Here is a 23,540-nt window from a genome sequence, read left to right as displayed (position 1 = left end):
CCCTTCCAGCCCAACCCCGGCGCGGCAGGCGCGGACCTCCTTAGGGCGCCCCGGGGCGGGGCCGGCGCCGGCGCCGCTGGCCAGTGAGCGAGCCGGGCGCGCGCCCGCTCCGCCCCGCGGTGCCGGCCCCTCCCCCCATCCCCATAGGCAAGGCTGCAGGGGTGCCTGGACCCTGATACCTGCCCCGCCGCCCTCTCCGCTCCATGGCCGCTCCCGCTCCCCTGCGTGACTGCCAGGTAAGTGGAGGCAGAACCCGGCCCGGCTCCACGGCCCGGGGATGGCGTGGCGCCCGCGGAGGAGGCGGGATCGACCAGCGTGGGAACGGAGGTCAGCTGGGGAGTCGGTTGTGAGGTCCTGGCGTGCGTCCTGGTTGCAGGAAGGGACCAGAGCACCCTCCCGTGGGACCCCGGCCGCGTGTGTCGGCCCCTCGGCCCCGGGACCTAAAAAGCATTAGCCCAGGCATGGCACAGGAGGGACGTCCGCTTGCTGGGGATCCTCCAGGGTGGGAATCCTGTACACATTTTGCAGAAGAAGGTGGAGTTCGGGGGCCTTGCCCCGGCGTTATGCAAGAGGCAATCTGGCCTGGGGGTGGGGACGGGTGGGTACAGGATATTTCTCTTCCCAGGGGAGTCGCAGGTCTGTGAGGCCCTGGTAGGGCCCCAAAGGCAGCTCTAAAGGTGAACAGGTGTGAGTGTCTGATGAAGTTGAGAGAGGGGAGGCGTTGTTTTTGGTGTTTGGCCGATAGACTTGCGGGCCAGATGGAAATACCACCGTCCCCACCAAGCAGGCTAGCGTTCTACCCCTTTCCTGGCCTCCCAGACCTTCCTTCAGTCTTATCAGGGACTTACATGTACTGTGTGCTTGCTCTCTGAGCAGACACTGCACGGGTGCCCCATGTATCCTCTAGAACCCCATGTGGGCCAGCCAAGGATCTGATAGAGGACGTTGCCAGGAGGCACACAGCTACTCAGAGTCCCCCGCACGCTGGAATTTACATGAGGTTCGCCCACCCAGGGCTCAGCTTCGTGTGCTCTGCACTGTCTCTGAAATCGGAGAGTCCATGCCTTCAAGGCTGGGGTTTCTGGAAACCCAGACTGGGTGACAAGCTTCTGCATTTGGAGACCCTCTGTGCTTGGGTGTGGGGGGTTTCCATTTGGAGGATAAAGGGGTGTTCTCTTCTCGCTATGTATAGGCGTGGAAGGATGCGGGGCTCCCACTCTCAACCACAAGCAACGAGGCCTGCAAGCTGTTCGATGCTACCCTGACCCAGGTATGCTCCCCGAGCAATGTGGTGGTCTCCCCTCTGAAGGCCCACCGTGCAGGTTTGAAAATTACTGAAGGCTTTTAGGGAACATATTTTTCATGTTTAAATGTTCCGGCATCCCCTTTTTTATGCCGGCAAGTAAGCGGCCCTGCGGCAAGTGAGCAGCTGTGCCCCGCGTTCCCATCTAACACAGGGAACTTCGATTTCTAGCCCAACGCACTTATCGCCCGATGCACTCTCATGCAAAGCTGCTAAATGATGACCACGGCGGGCACCAGACTCGAAGCTTCTACAGCTTAACACCTTTATCAGCACTCTGGTTTTATAAGCAGCGAAGCCCATCAGCCCCATGGCCACCCAAATCTCCTGGTCATCTTGGGTACAGTAGGGCGTCCTGGCGACACAAACATGCTTCATCATGCTTTGAATCCCCAGAGCCCACAGCTTGGAAAGTGGTGCATGCTGTTTTCCATTTCATGATGAATTTAGGTGCCAGTGACAGTGAAATTTATGTACTCTGGGGCCTGGTGTTGGAGGCATCTTTGCCGACCCATGGCACAGCTGAGAGGTGGCCCCAGGGGTGGGCAGAGAGCAGTGGGATATTTATGGAGGTGCTGGCCCTCCATGGGCCTCCCCCTGTGTCCTGCGGGGGTTGATGTGGGTCCCCTCCACTGAGGGCCTGGGGCCTTGGACTGGAGCAAATCTTCGACTATATTGCACTCAGCTTGACTGTTCTGAGCCCGTCCACCATGTTCCCAGCCATTTCCAACACCAGCGAAGGAGCCTATAGTTTTGGAACTGGGAGGGTCTCAGAGGCGCAGTCCAACTACCCTGACAGGTGGGGAAACTGAGGCCCAGGGAGCTGAGCTGGCTCCTGCATTCAGGTAGGGCAGAAGCAGGATGCACTTGGGTCTGTATATGCCAATAGAAACCCCCAGACCTGGTGTTTATCATGAGCAATGAGAGAGCACTGCCTACCAAGTCCATCCATATGACTTAAGGACCGAAAAAGCTTTTAGAAACCCAAGCAGAAGCCACAGCCGATGAAATGCCCTTAGCTTGCCACAGGACTCCACTGTGTGCCTGCGAGCTCTGTGCTCTTCCTGCTCCTTTTGGCCTTGATCGAGCCCTTGATTTGTTACACAGCCCAAGTCCTCAATGTGGCATGGTCTACCCCGACCCCCGCATGGCCTGTGTATATTCTGTCCCATGGGTCAGGGTCAGACTGTGCCAGTCTGTGTTAGACTGCCTCCTCTGTGTCTTAGGAAAACATGCTCGGCTAGTTCTGTGAAGATGTAGGTTAGACATCGTGATGTCTAGACATTTAGACAAACGTGATGAGACACGTTTTAAATGCCAGTGTATTGGAGCGCCTGGGTGGCTCAGTGGGTTAGGCCTCTACCTTCAGCTTGGGTCATGATCTCAGGGTCCTGGGATCGAGCCCCGCATGGGGCTGTCTGCTCAGCGGGGGGCCTGCTCTGCCCTCTCTCTCTGCCTGCCTCTCTGCCTACTTGTGATCTGTCGAATAAATAAATAAATAAATAAGCAAATCTTTAAAAAATAAATAAATAAAATCCAGTGTACTATTATGGTTTTAGGATTTTTTTTTAATGAGCATTTTTATTTTATTTACTTTCTCTTGCCTACCGCAGGGCCCAAACTCATGGCCCTGAAATCAACACCTGAGCTGAGATCAAGAGTCCTGTCCCTCACCAATGGAACCACGCAGGTGTCCCCCAAAATAAGCATTTTTGGGGGGAAAAAAGGATTAGAAACACATCTACCAATGGGGGTGAGACTAAGTTTGATCATTGGGCTTTCATGCCTCTTTCTAAATTTTTGTCCTAAATGTTTAATAAAGTTCTTTTTTGGAAGGAATGAATCCTACTGTGGTACCGGATTTCAAGGCCCATCTTTTGACTAAAGAAGCCACTGCTCTGGGCAAGTCGCCTGTCAGGACGAAGCTTCCGTTACATGTTTTCCTTTCTGAAAATGGTGACCTGATCGTTTCTAGAAAACGTGCCTTCAGTTCTGGGTGTTTAGTCTTTTCACATGACACCAACCCAGGTGTGGTCGCTTGGAGTTCGGACTGTAAAGTCCTGAATTCTCTAGAGAGAAGATGCAGACGGAGACACATGCTTTCGTCAACACAAACGAAGGACTCCCTGGGGACAGGTCTGTTCTGTCTGTTCTGTTTCAGTATGTCAAGTGGACCAACGACAGAAGTCTTGGTGGCATTGAGGGCTGCCTGTCGAAGCTCAAAGCCGCGGATCCAACCTTCGGTGAGTGATGCCGTCCCTGAGTTGAGCCCCCTCGTGTGGGTCCCCTGCCTCTCTGGTTCCCTCACTTCGAGACTCAGCTGGCATGGGGATGGCAGGTTGGTGGCAGTGATCAGGCTGGCATTTGCATGGAGGGAGGGCAGGAAGCCGACAGCCACCATCGGGCTTGGAGTAACAGCTGGTTTTGTACAGGTGCCGGGTTCTCCAGAAGGGATCTTCCTAATTTATTCCCTCATTGTCGGTCAGTTCTGCATGAAAGATACTGATCCCACTTCTCAGAGGAAGAAAGGGAACCAGAAATGTATCCCAAATGACCCAGCTGGTAGTTGGGTGGCTGGGACCACATAAGGCTTTCTGTATCCCGGACCTGTCTCTGGAGCCTGAGAGGCAGCTATGGCAGCCTTTCAGGACCCTGGTGAGGCCTCAGCCACAGAGACCTCGTGACAGAAGTTGGCATCCCAGATAAGCCACGTGAGTGTTGGTGGTACAGTGGTGAGCAGTAGCTGCCTTCCACATTAGCCGTGTGTGCCGCGGGCATAGGTGGGTCAGCCCAGTGCATTCTGGAACCTGCTGAGGACAGAGTGCCCAGAATGGGGGCAGAAGGAAGCTGAGCGCAGCCTACAGGGGACCAGGAGTCAGGAGTGTGCTCAGGCACGCTGAGCAGACCTCTGGCCCCAGGATAGAAGCCGGGACCACCGGGGTCATCCCAACACTACACTATAGTCGGGTCCTCGGTCTCGGGCCTGGGCCAGTGACCGAGTTCCAACTCTCAGCAGACCCCCTGGCTCTGTCAGGCTGAGGGCTAGGAAGCTCAAGGAGGGCCTAGAGGTCTGCGGACCTGCCGGCAAGGTTGCTGCAAGGGCCAGAGGCAGACCCTCCCGTCCCCCACGGCACCCCCAAGCTCTCCGGGCAGGGGCGTGGCTCAGACCCACTGTGCTCCAGAGACCAGCCCCTGGCACTGGACCATCAGCTGAGCCCTTCCCTGGCGTCTCTGTGCGGGCGGTAGTGAGTGTTGCCAGGGGAGGGAAAGCAGGGCTGGAGGGCCATGGGAGCCCACGGGCAGCGCCTAACCGGTCCACCCAGTGGAGGGCTGAGGGGAGACGCCCCAGACACTGGCACGCACCACAGCGCCCTTGTTAGCAGACACTGGTCCACAGTGCCGCTCCTCCGTGTGCCGCTCAGGGTCCGGCTGAGCTCCGACGGTGGTGGGGGCCCAGCGCGCAGCGCACTGGCCGCCGGCCCGGGCCCTCCTGGGATGGGGGGTGTTTATTTCACACTCTGGCCAGGCTGGCGGGGCGGGGCCGTCACGGTCACTCGTTGCTCTCCAACCTTTCCCCAGCTATGGGTCACGCCATCGCCAATGGCCTCATGCTGATCGGCACTGGAAGCTCCGTACGGCTGGACAGGGAGCTGGATGAGGCCGTGAAGACAATGGTGGAGGTGTCCCAAACACAGCCGCTGACGCAGCGGGAGCGGCTACACGTGTCTGCGGTGGAGACCTTTGCCAAGGGGTGAGAGCCTCCCTGGCCAGGCGATGCCACGGGCACCCAGTACCCTCGGCAAGGGGGACTTGGGGTGGTCCTCACCCTGCCTCCTGCGGCCCTCTCCCTGTCTGCTGCTGTGCCTGCACCTGACCACAGATGAGGAGACGGGTGGCTAGGATTTCCGATCTAGCATTCAAGGCAAAATCCTTAATACATATACATACATAATCCATGCTACATACACACCCTCGTGAGTGTCTGCTGTGGGCTTCAAGGTTGTCCCCTGCCTCCATTGTCCCCACAGCTGTCCCCCTGTGTGTGGATGTCGTGATCCTGGAGCCCCTCCCCGGGATAGGCAGTGCATCTGCTCAGGCAGGGTTGACGCTCTGCCCAGCTAGGTGACCTGAGTGGATGGTATGTGGCTTCCAAAGCAGTAAGCAAATTGTGCCTGGCCTTTTCTGTTGGGTCAGTGCCAGTGGCCAGCCCGGCCAAGGTGGGCTTCCCCCCGCCCTACCGACTTTCTGCAGCTGGTTCACCGGCTTTGGCAACTTGTTAAACCAGTTTTTGGTTGGTTTGAATTCCAGAGTAAAGCTTCCCACTGGTTTTTCAATTTTCTGAGCCACAACCTAACACAGAAACTTTTGTGTGTGAGTGTATATATAGTATGTTCTCTCTCTCTCTCTCTCTCTCTCTCTCTCTCTCCTCTCTGCGCGACCTTCTTCCCTCTCCCCTCCAATCCTGATATATTATATGCATTTCTGTTGAACTGGTGCGGACTGGCAAGAAGCGAGGGCTTCTCTGCCTCCTGTGGATAAAGTGTACGTCCAGTGTTGCGGAGAAATCTCTCTTTGTCTCACAGGAACTTTTCCAGAGCCTGTGAACTATGGGAACAGATCCTCTGGGACCACCCAACAGACATGTTAGCCCTAAAATTTTCCCACGATGCCTATTTTTACCTGGGCTACCAGGAGCAGATGCGAGATTCTGTGGCCCGAATTTACCCCTTCTGGACACCCGGCATCCCCCTGAGCAGGTACGTGCCAGCTAGAAACCACGTCGTGTCTTTCTTCTTCTCCCTCTGCCCTGAAAACATGACCCTGCCCTAAAAATACTGAATCTACTGTGGCTCTTCTCCGTGTCCTTGCAAGTGAAAAGGTCTCTCTGTTCGCTGTTCATCCCAACCTGTCCTGTGGGTGAGGCAGGACCGTATGTATCAGCCCAGGGTAGTTGTGCCACAGTAACAAATAGCTCCTAGATCTGATTCTCCAAAGGCTCATTTCTCGCACGTACTACGCACCTGTCACAGGAGGGCTGAGGGCTCTGCAACCTTGTCCTTGTTTCCCTCCTGCATCAGTGACCCAGAGGATCTAGCTGATCACTGAGGGAGAGAGGAGGGCACCCCTGGGGGACTCCCAGTGGCAGGGCTCAGAAAGGAAGGGACACACTCTGCCACTTCCAAGTCGTCGGCCGGAGCTGGCCACGCAGCCAGGGGAGGGCAGGATGTGCATCTCTGTTCCGTTCTCAGGAGGAGAGGGAGGCCCTGAGTACCGGAGCCACCCGAGTGACCACCACACCGAAAGACCCCTATCATGTCTAATCACAGGATGGGGGTGCCTGGGTGGCTCAGTCGGTGAAGCGGCTGCCTTCTGCTCAGGCAGGTCATGGTTCGGGGTCCTGGGATGAAGTCTCGCTTTGGGGTCCCCCCTACTTAGCAAGGAGGCTGCTTCTCCTTCTACCCCTCCCCCCTGCTCATGATCTCTCTCTCTCTCTCTCTCACTCTCTCAAGTAAATAAATACAAGTTAAAAAAAACAAAACCACACAATGGTTGTGTCCATCACAGATGGGCTCATGGATTAGAGAGCTGTGTTCTCCGGGTTCTTCACAGAAACAGAGCAAAGAGGGTATGAATATCTGTAGCCGTATCACTTATACGCACATACACGTATGTATGTGTGCGAGTGTGTGTGTGTGTGTATGTATGGAGATTGGTTGATTGATTTTAAGGAATTGGGTCATGAAGTTACAGGGATTGGCAAGAGAGTCTGAAATCCACAGACCGGGCCAGCAGTCTACGGGATCAGGCAGGGTCTCTGTGTTGCAATCTGGAAGAAGAATGCCTTCTGGGGACCTCACTCCTTTCTCTGACGTCCTCAATGGATTGGATGAGGCCCACCCGTGCTATGGAGGGTAATTTGCTTTACCCAGAGTCTACAGATTTAAAAGTTAATCACACCTGAAGAAAACCTTCACGAAAGCACCTAGATATTGTCTGGCCGAGCAACTGAGTGCTGTAGCCCTGCCAAGTGGGCCCGTGAGATAACCTCATCACAAGAGCCCAACGGGACAGGGTAAACCATGAGCATTCTGTCCATGTGTAAATGTTGCAGGTGAAATGACCCTGATAAACATTTAAAAGAAATATTTAAATATTTAAAGAAATACTTAAATATTTAAGAGAAATACCTGAGTGTTTGAAAGAAATAAATATTTGAAAGAAAAGTCTGAAAGCCAGTGTGCTAGGACGTGGCTTCTGTGAATCACGAGAGCCAGGCTTTGTCTATGTGCACGGCAGTAAGCGTAATGTCTGAGTCACAAATAGGAACTCCATCACTCTATCATGTTTTCCCATAATCCCTCCAAACCCCAGGAGAGAATGCTTCTTTCAGCCCAGTACTCTGCTGGCGGTTATGGCTGAGAAATCATCGTGCCCATGTATCCCGGGAAGTGTCTTCAGGCCCATCCGGGGCTGGCCCTGGGCCAAGAGGGCGCAGGACAGAAGGGTCCCTGCCTCTAGGAGCTGGGGTCTGGGGAGGAGCTGCCCAGTGAGCGCAGGTCAGGCCAGGCCAGGGGCTGGCACTCCTAGAAGCCACCACCAGCCTGCACTCACTCGTGCTTCCCGGAGAGGCGTCCTGGGCTGTGCTTCTCAGTGAGTGCCCCCAACCGGACAGGAAGGAAATGGCCCCCGGCATTCTCAGGGGAGACTCTGTAGTTGATGGGGGTAGGGTGTGAATTGCCAAGGGGCCTGCTCTAGAGACAGGGCTTGGGGGTCGGACAGTTGTGGTAATGGTGCTCCCCACGGGCCAGAGTATCCAGCGACTTGGGGTGGTGCCCGGCTGGTGAAGGGGAGGGCGGCCCATCTCCCAGGGCTGGCATAACCGTGCCACAAGCCGGGCAGCGTAAAACAACAGACATCCATGCTCTCAGCGTTCTGGAGGCCACAAGGCAGAAATGAAGGCATGAGCAGGGCCATGCTTCCCCTGAGGGATCCAGGGGAGAACCCTCCTCACCTCTTCACCTCTCCTTAGCTTCTGGAGGTAGCTGGCAGTCCTTGGCACTCCTCGGCCTGGAGCTGTGCCACCCCAGCATCTGCCTGTGTTCTGTGGTTCCAGCATATGTGTGTGTGTGTGTGTGTGTGTGTGTGCCCAAGCCTTCTCTCCTCTCTCTCGTAAGGACACCGGTCATTGGATTCGGGGCTGGCCCTCAACCCGTAGGACTTCATCACCACTGCACCGTCTGAAAACATCCTAATTCCATGTCCATGTTCATGTTAGGGTCCATGTTCAGATGTCCTTCTCGGAGACACGGTTCAGCCCATACTGAGGGCTAAACAGGCCACTTTTCCTGAAGACTTTGTTTTGTTTTCAGCTACGTGAAAGGCATCTATTCATTTGGATTGATGGAAACCAACTTCTATGACAAGGCAGAGAAGCTGGCCAAAGAGGTGAGAGGGCCCTTGCCAAGGTGCCGACCCCTCAGGGAGGGCCGTCGGGTGGGGCAGAGCACACCAGCCTCCCTTTCCTCAGAGACACTGGGGAGGACTCGTGGCCACGGCGAGCACAGCCTCCCGTCCCGCGGTCTGCAGTCCGCACACTGCCTTCCCGGGTGTGATGAGGCCGAGGAGGGCTGTGTTCACCTCACCCTCGCGGCCCCACAGGAGGCAGCTCCAGGCTCCCCCAGCTCTGTCTGTCTCAGAGCAGAGCTTCAGGGAGATGTCCTGGGACTGCAAATGCAAGCTGCTTCCCCAAGGGCCCTGACCCGGGGGCTGGGCTCCTGCCAGCCAGCCCTTCCCTGAACCTCTGCCTCCTTCCAGAGGGAGGGAACCCAGGTGAAAGTGCAGAGGAGGGTGGGTGTGTGCTGCCCGCCAGCCCAGGTCCGTCCGCCATGCTCTCCTGGTGGGCCGGCTGGTACCCGGGCGTGTGGTGGGCACCCCTCACCAGGGGCCCAGGAGCAGGCAACAGGCTGTGGCAGTGGACTTGGGGCTCGGGGTGTCCTCTGTGGCCCTTGGAGTCCCTGTCCTCCAGCCCCTCTCCTCAGGCGAGTGGAAACTGAGGCCAGGCACAGAGGGGCTGTCACACATACAGGCACTTTATACACAGCTGCTTAACCTGCTCCTGTCTACCACGAGGCACTGTCTTCCTCACTGTCCCCATGACGGGGTCACGGCTCAGAGAGGGGCCATGGCTGCAGCCTCCTTCACTCCATGCAGCTCAGGGAGGGCCCAGCAGGTGCTCGGCCAGGCCTCCTCTCCGGACCGCTGTCCTTCCGGCTGCCTGGACCAGACCCGGCTTCCCACATCCCACCCAGTGCTCCTCCCCGCAGATATCGCCCTAGTTGGCCCCCAGTAGCCCTCCCCAGGAGGCCGTGAGGTTCCTGAAATGTGTTCCGGTTATCGAGATGGAGCCCAGACTCGAGTGCAGGGTGATGGCTCCCTGCAAGGCCTCTGGGCTCCCCGGCTGGGGTGAGCAGGCCACACTGTCCGGCGGGGTCAGCCACAGGAAGGTGCCCTGGAGACCCTGGCAGCTGGACCCCCTCCTTCGGTGATGTCCATCTGGGCAGCCAAGGGCTGGCAGGATATTTCCAGAAGCCAGAGGACAGACAAAAGGCGCAGGCTTATGCCTCACTGGGGCATAAGGAGGTGGTGGCCTGGGGAGCCCTGCTCTGCTGGCCTCATGCCCCTTTCTCCCGCTGCACCCCCTCCTGCAGGCGGCACACTCTGACCCCAGTGCCAGTACGCCAGAGATCACGGAGCAGGGCCCCACAGTGGCAGTGACCGCCCCACCTCCAGGAGAGCGAGGCGCGTGCACCCGGCTCCGCTGAGGTCTGGAGAGGCCTCAGGCTGGTAGTGCATGGGGTGTGGGCCTAGTGAGCCAAACCCTAGGGGCAGGGAGAGCAAAGGGCGGAGGGCAGGGGAGCACAGTGCTCGGGAAGTGTGGAGCCCAGGGATAGGCTGAGGCTTCGGGCGGGGGAGGTGGGCAGGGCAGGCCCTGGGGGCAAAGGCTAGGGGGACCTCCTGGGTGGTGCTGAGCCTCTGTGACTCTGACCCAGTGAGGAAACTGGTCTGGAGTCCCTCGCAGAGGGTGGGCCTTAACCTTGGGAGCTGCCCCGCTCCCTACGCTGAGCAGCAGGCCTCGCGTCCACCCTGCAGGAGGGCAGCACTTCAGTGGGTCCCTTCTCGGGACGCCCCTTTCTTACAGCGTCCGCACGTGGCCTGGGCGGGCCTGTGCAAGCAGCCGGTGGAGCAGAGAGGCTGGGCTTGCTGGGGACAATCTGTCGGCCGAGACCCCACAGCAGGGGGCCAGGCCAGGGACTCTGCCTCTGGGAAAAGCATGGGGCACCGAGGCAGCGGGGTTGGGGGACGTCGTGATCTGGTGTGTGGTGCAGGAGACCTGGGCTCCTGTGGATGGTCTGCTGCTTCAAGCTTCAGCTTCCTCTGGGCCTGGCACTCGGGAGGTGCCCAGGACACAGAAGCTGAACCCAGGAGGAAAAGAAGAAGACAAGGTGGGGTCGGAATCCCACTTTGTGTCCCGCCTGCCTTGTCGGTCACCGTCAAGCTCACTGGTCATGGGAGGGCCTACTGTTCTGAATAGTAAGAACATCAGAACGAGCCCAGAAGGCCATTCATAGGCGTGTGGTCGTCTGCAAGGGGGAGCCAGGAGCCCGAGTTGGGGGTGGGGCGGTGGGCTCAGCATTCGGACCTTCCGGGGCACTTCCCTTCCGCGGCACTGTTGCTTCTCACCAGGGCGGACAGGCCCAGAGAGGCTGGTTGGCCTGTTGCAGGGGACTCAGCCATGTGCAGGAGGCTGTGGGGCCCTGGGGCCGAGTCCCGGCCTTGGAAAGAGCCAGCTGCGGTCCTGCGTCAGTTGGCCAGCCTCCCCGAGCTCGGTCCCTCAGCTTTGAGGTGGGCAGTGATACCCTCACTAGTGACAGCATGCGGACGCTCAGCGGGGCTGGACTCGGGGATCATTGTCGTTCTGAGGCAGAGCCTGGTGCCCACACTTGTGCCAGCCCCACATGTGCCCGTCCAGCGTGGGCCCCTCGTCCCCGTGTCACTTGGAGGTGTCTCAGGTCCCTGGGCGGCCCGACAGATCCATGTTCTCTCTAATCGTCTTTCATGCCCTCCCCGTGTAGGCTTTGTCTATCAACCCCACAGACGCGTGGTCAGTGCACACCATTGCTCACATTCACGAGATGAAGGCAGAAATCAAGGACGGAGTAGAGTTTATGCAGTCCTCAGAAGCCCACTGGAAGGTACGATTCTTGTCCACGGGTCCCCTGCCTGGAAAACCCCAGGCAGCCCCTTGAGTTAAACTGAGGCTTTATGGACAGCAGTTCCGGGGTGCAGCTTAGCTTAGCTCTGGGAAAACTTGTGTTCTGCTTAGAGGAGTTTCTGTCAAGACACAGTGTCCCCCCTTGGAGCCACATGGCTCCCCGCCAAGCCTGCCAATGTTTTGCAGGTGATTCTAGAATACGTTTTGTGTTGGGGCATTTGGTGTAAAGGCTCGGAGCGGAAAACTCCCAGGGCACAAGAGCCTGTCCCCACTGAGAACCTGGAGGGCCCTGAGCTGCCCCTTCTGCCACCACCCACCAGCTGGCTCAGCAGGGACTCCTGGGGCGGGGGTCAGCGCCACGTAGCTCTCCTTCCTCTGTGTGCATCGTGTGTCCCCATGGTTATCTCTGGTGGTCAGCCTGGCCACCTGTCCAGGTGTGGTCTGCAGCCCAGCCCTCCTCTGTGCCATGGTGGGCTTCCCCAGGTCCCGCTGGCCAAGGCGGGGCGGCTGTGTCTGGCACCGAGCAGCAGGTGCTCAGTGCCTGAGGGAACCAGGAAGAGACCAGGAATCGGGCAGGGAGCAGGCAGGGATTGGCACAGCCCCTCCATCCCTCCAAGCCGCTCCCTGGCCTGGGACGTCCCAGCGGGAAGTGGGAGTGGAGTTAGGCAGCGCAGGTGAACAGGGGTGAGATAGCTTTTCAGAACGATGATCCCGGGAGGTTCACACCCAGATCTTTCTGAGGATCCACAAACACTGGGGACGGGAGAGGCACTGGCGCAGGCTGAGCCAGGGCTTGGGGAGGAGGGCGGTGGGGTGCAGTCTTGCCCTCAGGCTCCCCCAGGCAGGTACTGCTAGCTCTTACAAGAGCAGTGGGTCTGGGGTCGGGGGCGCAACTGTGTGGCCACCCTCCCTGCTGAGGGCCAGGGGCTTGCCTAGGCAGACCCGAGGGAGCCCAGGGAAGGCCTGGCCAGGGCCTTCCCCCAGATGTCCCTCCCCCAGATGCTGTGATTTTACAGGTTTTGAGGTCTGGTTGGACCCTGGGGCAAGAAAGTGACCCTCTGAGCTTTGTTTCCCCCTTGGTACACCTGCTATTGTAACAACTATGAAGCCCTTGCCCCCATATGAGTTCCTATGGGGGTTGGTTCCAGTCATGTGTAAAATGAGGCAGTCCAGGCTGGCTAGTCCCCTGATGTTTGCATCTGTCCCCCGTGGTGGCTTCGGGCAGCCTCTGGCCTGGCATTACAGCCCTGCAGTTGATACTGTGACCTGGCGCTCCCTTTCCTCCCGCTCCTGCCCCAGACTAGAGTTCAGACTATGCCATCCTGGACACCTCACTGAGAGTCCAGCCCAGACTTCTGTGTCCTCAATGCCCCAGTCAAGTGGGGTGAGCAGTTTCCCAGCAGCCCATGAACCACACCATGATGGGGGCACTCTCAGGGATGTGGAAACTCAGAGGAGGCATTCGACCCCATTGGACTTGAGGGGGAAGTGGTCAGGGAAGACTTCCTGGAGGAGGCAAACCCTGAGCTGAGTATGGAAGGATGGTAGGGGTTTGCCAGGTAAAGGGTGGGGAGATGGAGGGTGTCCCAGCCCAGGACCAGATGGAGCACAGCCGCTAAGGCCGGCCAGCGTGGGAAGAAGAAGAGACGAAGGCATCTGGATGTCCTCGAGCACAGGTGCGGGGTGGACGTGAGCCAGGGAAGGGGCGTGGCCAGTTTCTTTTCCCAAGAAAGGGAAGGTAGTGTCCAGGGAGGGGAGGAAGCATCTGCAGTGGCTTCAGAAGGAAGAGCCGGGCATCCATGGTGGGGCCAAACGGGGTGCCAGTAGTAACTGTCCAGATGTCAACCCCGCCCCCTTTATTTGGAAGGGGTCCAGCCTGGGGCCTATTGATCCTCATGGCTTTCTTGGGACTTAGACACCCAGCGGGGCTCTGCACCCATTCGTGCAACGGATTTATCGCCCGTTTTCTCTACTCGGTGCATAAGGAGGGCTTGAAGCCTGCCGGGATGTCAGCCCTGCTCCTGCCACTCTAGCTGCGGGGCCGACGTGTCACCAGTCCCTCCGAGCTGGGCCCAGGCAACCTGGCCCCAGGAGACGTTTCCTGAGCTCAAAGAGTGGGGAGGGGCTCGGCCCCGTCACAAAACCACAGCCAGTAATTTCGGTCCCACGGGCTGTCAGATTCTTCTCGAATTTTCTCCTTCTTTCCCCAGGACTCCGATATGCTTGCTTGTCACAATTATTGGCACTGGGCTCTGTATCTGATTGAGAAGGTAAGACGGCCCACTCTTACCTGTCTAGACGTCCAGTGAAATCAGTCTCTTTCTACCTCTTGCTGTGTATCCCAGGGATAATTTTTTGCGTTTGCACATTTAGATAATGTCTGATTGTAACGGAGCATTCATGTTTTCAAATAGCTTTTCAGGCTTAAATGACCTTAGTCATTTTTCACTGCCTGGACATGGAAATTATATATATTATCTATGGAGACGATCTAGACCGAGAGTCCTCTGCTGCTGGAGTGAACAGCCAACCCCAACCCCCCAGATTGTACCCGAAGGAGACATGAGAGCCTCCAAAGGGTTTGTCCCAGTGGAAGTGAGGGTCGGGGATAGCACCCTTGATCCCAGGGAGTCAGCACCTTCTCGCAGTGGTGCTTATCATAGAGAGGTGAGGGCCCGCTGTGCTCAGGGTCTGGAGGAGAGCAGTGGTCCCCACTGAAGGTACTGAAAGGAAAACAGAGAGAAGAAAAGACTAGAAGTACATGAGAAAGCTTGTAGCGTCGACAAGTGCCGTGGGGACATTCAGGCCTCGACAGAAACTGTCCGTTGGGTAGCAGAGGTCAGCACTGCCTCTCCCGGAGCACAGGGGCTTCTGCTCATTGACCCTCAGACCCTCGAGGCAGCACAGCCCATCCCCTCATGCAGGGTGCTGGTGGCAGGCAGGGGAATGGACTCTCCAGCCCCTCTCGCGGTGTTACCTCTGACCTTCGTCCCATGTTGATCACGCACACTTGATCCTTGCAGGGCGAATACGAGGCCGCTTTGACCATCTACGATAACCACGTAAGTCCACTTCTGCAGCCAACTCGGTGGATGGCAGACGTTGGCCTTTTAGTCTCTAGCACATAGTTGAGCCCGCTAGCACGGTCTCTGCCAGAAACGCAGCTGGAGAGAGAACTCCTCGTGCTTGCCGAGCGGTGGCGCCGCTGGGACAGGGTGAAGGCGCTCACTGGGTCCCCGCCGGCGCCGGTACAATGGCACGGCTAAGTTGGTCTTTCCCGAAATCCCGGAATTTTCTGTAGTCCTTTTACACGGCTTGTCTTTGGTACAACCAATGATCTGCCCGCAGGAATTTTTCTTTCTTTCTTTCTTTTTAGTAAAACATACGCAAAATTTGCCCCGAGACCGTTTTTGACCCGAGGGTTCCATGGCACTGAGGCCACTCACCAGCCCCACAGTCCGTCTCTGGAATAGACTGCAGCCCCAGGCCCAGTGAGCACGACCCCCTGCCCCCTCCTCCAGCTCCCCAGGCGGCTTTTAAGAGAAAAGAAGGCCGACTGCAGCTCCTGGGAACCCCCCTGCATGCTTTGTAATAGAAGGCTGTGGGGGTGTCACAAAAATGCGTGGGGCCCAGGCCTCTAACCCCGAGGAAAACCGTCAGCAAAGTGTCAGTGGATTCCTCCCTTTGAGTTCTGTCAGGATTGTGGGGTGATACAGAAGAACGGCTCCCTCCATGCCGTGAGGGACATGATGAACCAGAACCCGCCAGCGTGGTCTGAGGCCAGGGTCGGGAGGGGACAGGTGCCAGCGCCCGGCCTGTGCTCAGGGCCGGGGCCTTGCTTCAGGTCTGGCACCTGGCGCGGCCAGACCCCTGGGCGACGGGCTGGTTCTGGAAGCTGAGGGCGCAGGGTGATGGCGGTGGATGCCGTTGGCTGAGGGCTGGCTCAGTGCAGGCCCCACACGCGGCCCATCCCTGGGGCCCCTTACTTGCCCACCACCCTTGTCCTCCAGGTCTTCCCCAGCTTGAAGGCCAGCGGGGCGATGCTGGACGTGGTGGACAGCTGTTCCATGCTGTACCGGCTGCAGATGGAAGGTACAGACCTGCGCCCTCCCCTTGGGCTCCTCTGCTCTCTTCCCTCCCACAGAGCGAGGGGAAGGAACTCATTACTGAGCCCCTCCAGGGCCTGTCGCAGACCCGAGCGGCTTGCCTTTGTGTGGCTTTGGGTCCCGGCTCTGCAGCCACCTTCCAGCCAGCCCGAAGCCAGTGGGTTCTAGCCTCTGCCCCCCCTTTCTTCCTAGTGTCAACATCTCTGAGTGCGCAAGCTCAGGGTCCGGGCCGTGCCCGCCGCCTGCCCGCCAGCCCGGCAGAGCACGGGTGCTCTGCGTGCTGCAGGCTCTGCGTGCTGCCTCCTTTCCTAGTAGAAGAGGGTGACATTTCCTCAACTCCCTGGGATTTCAGACAGAGAGGTTTCTCAACATCGTCACCCCAAGCTCTGCAGGCAGCCTGGATAGCTGTGAACACAGCTCTGGTGCTTCTGGCCAACAGCGCAGGTGCCAGGTGGTTTCCCCTCTCCCTCAGGCCCAACAGAGCCAAAGCTCTACTCACGCTAGGCCCTGGGCTGGCGGGACAGTGTGGGGTTGAGGGCCTGCACAGGGCAAGCTGTTTCCAGGAAAGCCTCCCAGTGGGAGTGAAATGTGAGCCATGAGGCTCGTGGAGGGTTTTGCTTGGCAGGAGGTGGGAAAGGATGTGATGTGCAGAAAGCAGCCTGTCCAGGGCCCCCAGGACACAGAAACCAGCTGCCTGTTACCAGGCGAGGGGCCAAAGACAGGGTCAGTGTGGGCAAGGATGAGAGGTGGGCGGCTGGAGCCCAGGTACCAGGAAGACCGGTGAAGAGTCTGGCTTTGATCCGGGTCTGCAGGGAGCCTTCTAGAGCAGGGCTGGGCAGGATTCCCATCCGCCTCGTGGCGCTGAGCTCAGGGAGGCCGAAGTCCACACTTTCTGAAACCCCCTGGAGGTCCCTGGGGACCCTGAAGCCTCGTGCCCCGGGGCACATGCCCAGGGAGGCCTGCGGGGACAGAGGCTGGCAGCACAGTGGAGGGAAGGGAAAGGCCGCTGCTCCCTCACCGAGCAGGGCGGACACTCAAGAGAACTGTCTGACTTGCTGCCAGAGACAGAGCTCAAGGGCAATGTTTCTACCATAGGGTCACCCACAGCAGAGGCAGGAAGGAGGTAGTAACTCGAGGAGTCAGGAGGCACGCGAGGCGGGGAAAGGGGCCGGGAGCACCGAGAAATCCCGACACAAATGTGAGAGAATGTTATTTAACTGCCGACTTTTATTAGGTAGCAGGTGCCAACGGGAATCCCAGGACAAATTTCAAAAATGGTTTGGGGCTTCGTCCAAGGGGCCAGAAACTTCGTACCCTTCAGTAGTTTTCTCTATTGCAAGCGTCTGCTGCATTTACAATTAAACAAGGTTAACATAACGGGGCCCAAAGGTCTCTGTGTGAGGCCAGAGGCCACCGGCCACCCTGTTCCCCTGCCCGGCCTCCCCAGCTGGAACACAAGGGCCTCTGGGGGCCATGGGGGTTCAGGAGGCCCATGCGTAGGACATGCTCACATGGGACACCAGGCCTGCAGGTTTCTTCCCTGTGCCCTCAGGGGTGTCTGTGGGTGAGCGGTGGCAGGAGGTCCTGCCTATAACCCAGAAGCACAGCCGGGACCACATCCTGCTCTTCAATGATGCACACTTCCTGATGGCATCCCTGGGAGCTCGGGACTCCAGGACCACCCAGGAGCTCCTGACCACCCTGCAGGATGCCAGCAAGTATGCCAGGGGGCCAGGCACCCGCTGGGAGGGCCATGGGGTGCTGGGGGCGGGCTGAGGTCTGCTCCATCCCTGGCCAGATCGGCCCAGGAGGCTGGGGTTGGAGGCCCCACTTGAACGCCACCGTGGGGATGCCCATGGAGGGTGGCTGTCCTGTGTGTGACCCACAGGTGTGTGCCCCCACCAGCTATATCACGCAAGGACATGGCTATTCTTCTAGGAGCCAGAGTTGCCTTTCCATGGCCCCGCTGGGGGTGGAAGCCTCAGTGCCATGGGTGCCCCCTCCCACAGGGGGCACGGTGAGGCTCTGCAACCAGAAATCCTTGCTGCATACCTTCTGAGATCCTGGACAAAGTGCTTCTCTGCTCTGAGCCTCAGTCTTCTCATCTGCCAACTGGGGACAGTGCCTGCTGAGGCAGACTGGCCAGAGAGGGAGGTGTGGTGGTGTGGCCACACAGCCCCCTGGCCTGGTTCCTGCCATGGGTGGGAGCCAGTTTCCTTCCCAGGAGAGGCCAGGGAAGCAGCCACCCTTCGGTCTCCCCCCCGCCCGGAGGGCTGGAGCTGTGGGAGCCGGGACCCCTGGTGCTGTCCTGGGGGTGGTGCTGGAGCTGGCCACCAACCCAGCCGCCTGCCCGTCCCCCCCCCCCCCCCAAGAGCTGAGCTGCAGGATCCATGGGCCTCCGCTGGGGAGGCAGCTTCAGGCAAGGTGTCTGCAGCTCAGCGGCGGTCATGTCAGCCCGGGAAGGACTGGGGAGCCCACCGGGCACTCCAAGATCTGATTCTTTTTATTTTTTTTTTCAAGATTTTATTTATTTATTTGACACACACACACACACACACAAAGAGCCAGCGAGAGAGAGAAGACAAGCAGGGGGAGTGGAAGAGGGAGAAGCAGGCTTCCCACCAAGCAGGGAGCCTGATGCGGGGCTCTAGGATCATGACCTGAGCCGAAGGCAGATGCTTAGTGACTGAGCCACCAGGCCCCCCTAATTCTTTAAGACAGGCTTGGAGCAGGCTGCTGCCACCATGCCCACTGTCCCCATGACCCAGCTCAACCCCCACCTGTGGGCCAGCAGAGACATGGGCCGTGACAGCCGTGTGCCCCAGTGTGGGGGCCAACTTCAGCACTGGGCTTTATCTGCACGGTGTGCAATCCTGACGGCCCTGAGGTTGGCACTGTACCCACTTTACAGATGAGCAAACTGAGGCCAGACGTTGGGGGACCTGCCCGAGGTCCCCCAACAGCACAGTCCAACCCTGTGGAAAGGGCTGTTCAAGCCAGGGTTGAGAACCCTGTTCTCCCCCTTCCCGCCCGCTTCTCCCCTGTCAGCACCCCTGACCCAAGCACCTGCTGTGTCGGGCACAGAGCCAGGAATGCTGGGCTGAGGAAGAGCGGCCCATTCCCTCAGGACACCTAAGTCAGGCAGTGTAAGGTGTCCTGCCAGTAACCGAGGGCACCTCCTTGGCTGGCAGGGCCCCCGGGGAGAACTGCCAGCACCTCCTGGCCCGTGATGTGGGGCTGCCCCTGTGCCAGGCCCTGGTGGAGGCTGAGAACGGGAACCCGGGACGTGTTCTGGAACTGCTCCTTCCCATCCGCTACCGGATCATCCAGATCGGGGGCAGCAACGCCCAGGTGAGCCCCCAGCCTTGGGCTGCACCGCTGCCGGCGGCCTCTCTCCGGGTCAGCGCCCACGAGCGCGGGTGTCCTCGTCTTTCCCACACGCGGGGAGTTTGTTCCCGAGAACAGGCCTGCCCGCGGTGGGATGGGGTCTCCCAGCCCTCACCCCATGTTACACCAGCCTAACCTGCCCCACTGACTTCTCAGAGAGACATCTTCAACCAGCTGCTGATCCACGCGGCCTTGAACTGCACATCCAGTGTCCACAAGAACGTGGCTCGGTGAGTTCCTCGCTCACACCCATGCCAGGCTTGGGGACATCTCTGAGCTGAGCTGCCTATCTCACTTGAGGGTCTTCCCAGGGGCTTCCAGCCTGCTGAGACTCCCACCTCCCTCTGCCGGAGACGGTTCCCACCTTTGAGGTTGCAAGGATGTGAGGCTATGGGGTGCTTGGTTTTCCCTGTTGGCACACTCGACTTGACCACTGGGGTCCACCCACCCCCAGGCCGGCCCTCCTGCCCTTCCTAGCCCTCCCAGCCGAGCCACGCTGAGCTATAGTTACCCAACATGCCCTGCTCCTTCAGGGGCCTGGGCCTTTGCACATGCTGCGCACTCTGCCGGGATGCCCTTTCTCACGGGCTCTGCTGGGTTCCAGAAGGTGGGGGAGGGGCAGGCCAACTCGGGGCCTGGCATGTGGAGCGTACGTCTCACGTGGGAACACTAGCAACTATCTCATGTACACACGCACACATCAACCTGCCATGGGTGCGGGCCAGGACACCTTGCTCTGGAGGCTGAGCTGGCCGGGACTCAGGGAGGGAGGGTGTCCTGAAGAAGAGACAGTTGAGAAGCGGCCGGCAAACCAGCAGATCTGATCAGGCGCAGTGGTCAGGCTAGGAGGAGCAGGAGCTGGAGGGTTAGGGGTGTTGGGGCGGGGGCACCTGAATTAGAAAGCGTGGCAAAGCCCAGCCCTCACCTGCAGCCTGGGAGGTCCCACGCCTCAGCTCGCCTTGCCCTGCACAGGCAGCCCGGTGTCCTTGTAGGTCCCCTGCACCCCACTGGAACACCAACGAGAAAGGGGGCAGGGAGGGGCTGTGGGGTACCTGGTGGGTAGAATAGGGGTCGGGAGACCCAGTGAAGTCGGGATGACCCTAGGCTGAGCCCTGGAGGTCAGGCAGAAAGGCCCAGGGTTTAAGCTGCGTGAGGCCCATTGTCCCAACAGCGTCTCCACACTGAGCAGAGCAGGTGTTCTCAGCACTAATGAAACAGCTGTGCGCGCTCCGGGCGCGCTGGAATTGGCTGGATCGCTGATGCGTCCTACGCGCCCCTCACTGTTCACCCCTCCATGGCCGTCTGCCACAGCCACACACCTTTCTTTAGGGGTCACAGTGCTTAGAGTTCCAGGCCCCCGTGAGGGTGCAAGTTGGCATCTCAGGTTGGCAGGAAAGGTGGGGCCCCTTGGACAGGCTGGCTGAGGGCAGGTGTGGGGTGGGGGCATGCCATGGGGGTGGAGGGCCTCCTCTGAGCTGGGCGGTCTGCCTACTGGGGTGTTGGGGGACAACACGCCACGGCGGCAGCTCAGAGCAGATGCTGGCCACAGAGGAGAACCTGCTGCTGCCGGGGTGACGGGCAGCTCACTCCCCTGCCCTCCAGGATGGAAACCCTGCGCCGCACCCGTCGTGTCCCCACTCTGAGTGCAGCGCACCTCCTTAACCCCACCCTTCACCCCGCAGAAGCACCGTTACTCATCGTTCAGGGTCTTTGCCTTAAGAACTTGTTTACACGTGGATTTCTCCATACCTGGTCTCCTGCCACTTACCTTCTGAGTCGGCCTCAGCGTGGCTTCCCGACCACCCTCCGGGCAGGCTCAACCTTCTTGTCTGGCAGGCGGATGGGCCCCCAGCTTCCCAAGGCAGACGAGGCCATGGTCTTGCGCTCACTCAGTTATGTCTTGGGGAGAGTGTCGACATGTTCTCCGACACCGATGCCCCGACCTGCCTTCTCATCCTTGACCTCCCCCACCCACCTAGTGCCCTGCCAAGACCAGGTCTTCTGCTGTTGGTCTCTGTCCCTCCCCTCTGCAGTGATGCTGTCCCCTCTCTTCCCATCTCAGCCCCAGCCCGAGTTGCCTGTCCTCTCTTGGGGCCCAGGGATCACAGGGCCCCCTCACTTCTAGGAGGTTCCATCACAGATCTTGTCCGTTTCCACAGGAACCTTCTGATGGAGCGTGACGCCTTGAAGCCCAACTCACCCCTGACCCAGCGGCTCATCCGAAAGGCCGCTGCCGTCCACCTCCTCTAATGAGCTGGACCTGGGCCCCTCCCCAGCGTCGGATCAGCTGCCCCCTAAACCCTGAGGTTAGAAGCAGCTAGAGTCTGTTAGTTAGTGCTGTTGAGTAATTTGCAGCTTTAAGCAGAAAGCCCTGTAACCAGCAACATTATGGGAAGTAGGGACACAAATCAATTTTAGACATGACTCAGAATCTTGGAAGCCTTTGTGCCAAGGGCCAAAGTGCATGTGCCAGTAGCACTGTTGCCACTGTAGCACAGTTTGCCTGGCAAACTGTTTTCCCAGGGGACTCTTGTACCTCCTGGGTTGGGGGGGCTGGCTTGGCTGGGGGAAGGGGAGTCCTCCCATGGGGAACACTCTTGCCCCTGAGGCTGCCCCTGGGATAAGCCCTCTTCTTTGGTCTTCCCCATCAAATTCTAGATACGTTGTCCCATCTTTTGGGTGAGAGCACCCATGGGGGGAAGTGACTTGCCCAGGGTCACAGCTACCAGAGGCCCTGAGATTCACCTTGGACCCCCCAGCTGTGTGGCACCCCCCAAAAGCAGCACAGGCATGTGGGGTGGCCCTCTCCTGTCTCTGGAGAAGTCTGTGGACTTCCCCAGGGGGCTCCGGTGGTGCTAATTAAGGGACCTCAGGTATGTGGCTTCCTTTGCCCACTAGGACTTGAATCACATGGGCGCACATGCACTGAATGGGCACACTTTCTGGGGGTTGTGGACTGAACTCAGGGTTGCCCTGTCCTGGCAAAAACCAAAGTCCATGGAGCTTTACTAAGATCTGAGCCAGTTTTCTGTTTCCCCATCTTAACATGGTCCCAGTGACACTCCTGAGCAAGCTGCTGATTTCACTGGAATATGCTTGTGAGGGGCATTCCCCACCCCTAGATGTTTCTCAGGTTCTTTCAGTGTAGGCTGAGATTAGGTAGGGACTCAGGTAGGGGCAGTGGAGGCCTCCAAACTGATTAGACAAATTTCTGAGATTAAAATAAATTAGTTAATTGGTTCCTTTGCCTGACTGTGCTGGCGGCACCTTTCATCATCTCCCACGGGCCAGGCTGGGTCCTGGGGAGACACGCTTCTCCTTGAACCTGGGCGTGGGGGCCGGACATTGAGTCCAGAAGATGGGTAGTTACAACAGGATTTCGAGAGAGGTGCTCTCTCCATCCAGGAGCTAGGGACACAGGCCAGAGGGGAGCCTACCCTCCCGTCCTGAGCTGTCCCCTCCTGTTACCTGCCCACATTCCATCTGCCCTCCCCTCTCCTGGTTCCAAGGAGGATACAACTTGGCCAGGGAAGCCAGGAGCCCTGATCCCTCCTTGGGGAAGCCCTCCTCGGGGAAGCCCTCCTCGAAGCCACTGTAGGCTGGCGAGGGTGCTGTGGGGACCCGGGTCAAGCACCCTCCCGAGCTCCTGTTGCAGGCACCTTGTGATTGAGTCAGGCACACAGAGGCCTTCGGACCATCGACAGGGCACGGGCACCCCCAAACCAGTTGCTGCCCTCAGGAGGCCCTGCTAAGTGGTGGGAAGCCTGGAGCTCCTGCGCTGGGGGCCCCAGCAAAGCCAGCATGCTCAAGGGTGAGCAGGACCCCAGAGAGGCAGCTGGGAGATGACCTGACCCAGTCCTCCTTCGAGCCCCTCTTTCCTGGACTTCCTGGTTTCTCGAGTCAGTTAATTCTCCTCTTTCTAAAGCCAGTCTGAAGCTGGTTTTGTGTTTCTTACAACCCAAAGGCTCTTGACAGATACCTGAAGCTGGGTGTGCCTGGGACCACCTTTCTTCTCCAGTTAAGCAGGAACCTGAGCAAAAGACAATGGAGTTCATGGGGCGCCCGGGTGGCCATGTGGGTGAGGGTCTAGCTCGGGTTGTGGTCTTAGGGCTGTGAGACGGAGCCCCGTGTCAGGCTCTGTGCCTAGTGTGGAGTTTGCTGGAGATTCTCTCCCTCCTGGTCATGCTCATCCTCTCTCTCTGTCTCAAATAAATAAATCTTAAAGAAAAAAAAAAGGCCAAAAGACAATAGAATTCAGAAGGAACCCCATGGACAGAAACTCAGGTGGTGGAGGCGAGGTCTTGGCGGACCCAGCACAGCCGAGTGCAGTGGGAAGCCTATGGCCACAGAGGGCGCCCTTTGATAGAAAAGACATGTTGGAGATGCCAGGACAAGATAAAAGGGATGCAGAGGTCAGGCTGGGCTCTGTCCAAACTGGGAGACACTGCCCCCCTCCCCAGCCCCTCTCTCC

General features: G+C 58.6%; 1 protein-coding gene across 2 annotated transcripts; it reads left to right on the top strand.

The window, feature by feature from the left end:
* Window positions 1–106: 106 nt before the first annotated feature.
* On the top strand, window positions 107–22,310 carry TTC38 (tetratricopeptide repeat domain 38). 2 transcript variants are annotated; one of them, XM_082739631.1, is made up of 14 exons: window positions 107–236; window positions 1,193–1,270; window positions 3,465–3,546; window positions 4,883–5,054; window positions 5,887–6,060; window positions 8,674–8,749; window positions 11,437–11,556; window positions 13,787–13,846; window positions 14,600–14,638; window positions 15,587–15,668; window positions 17,235–17,400; window positions 18,874–19,033; window positions 19,226–19,299; window positions 21,229–22,310. In XM_082739631.1, exons 1-14 carry the CDS (start codon window positions 204–206, stop codon window positions 21,317–21,319), a joined length of 1,407 nt encoding a protein of 468 aa, XP_082595757.1. In that variant the 5' UTR covers window positions 107–203; the 3' UTR covers window positions 21,320–22,310. The 2 variants fall into 2 exon arrangements, with proteins under 2 accessions (XP_082595757.1, XP_082595758.1); XM_082739632.1 differs by lacking the exon at window positions 13,787–13,846.
* The last annotated feature ends 1,230 nt before the right edge of the window (window positions 22,311–23,540 follow it).

The sequence above is a fragment of the Mustela nivalis genome (genome assembly GCF_964662115.1).
Source record: "Mustela nivalis genome assembly, chromosome: 7".
Classification (NCBI taxonomy): Eukaryota; Metazoa; Chordata; class Mammalia; order Carnivora; family Mustelidae; genus Mustela; species Mustela nivalis.
The sequence above is the reverse complement of the archived record's forward strand: the minus strand, read 5'-3'. Positions and strand labels throughout refer to the sequence as shown.

What these genes read in the sequence shown, in the direction of transcription:
- TTC38 (XM_082739631.1), top strand. Translation starts at nt 204, where the DNA reads ATGGCCGCTCCCGCTCCCCTGCGTGACTGCCAG. An exon ending in ACCCTGCAGGATGCCAGCAA is followed by an intron (nt 17,401 to 18,873) that starts GTATGCCAGGGG and finishes CTTGGCTGGCAG; the next exon opens with GGCCCCCGGGGAGAACTGCC. An exon ending in TCGGGGGCAGCAACGCCCAG is followed by an intron (nt 19,034 to 19,225) that starts GTGAGCCCCCAG and finishes CTGACTTCTCAG; the next exon opens with AGAGACATCTTCAACCAGCT.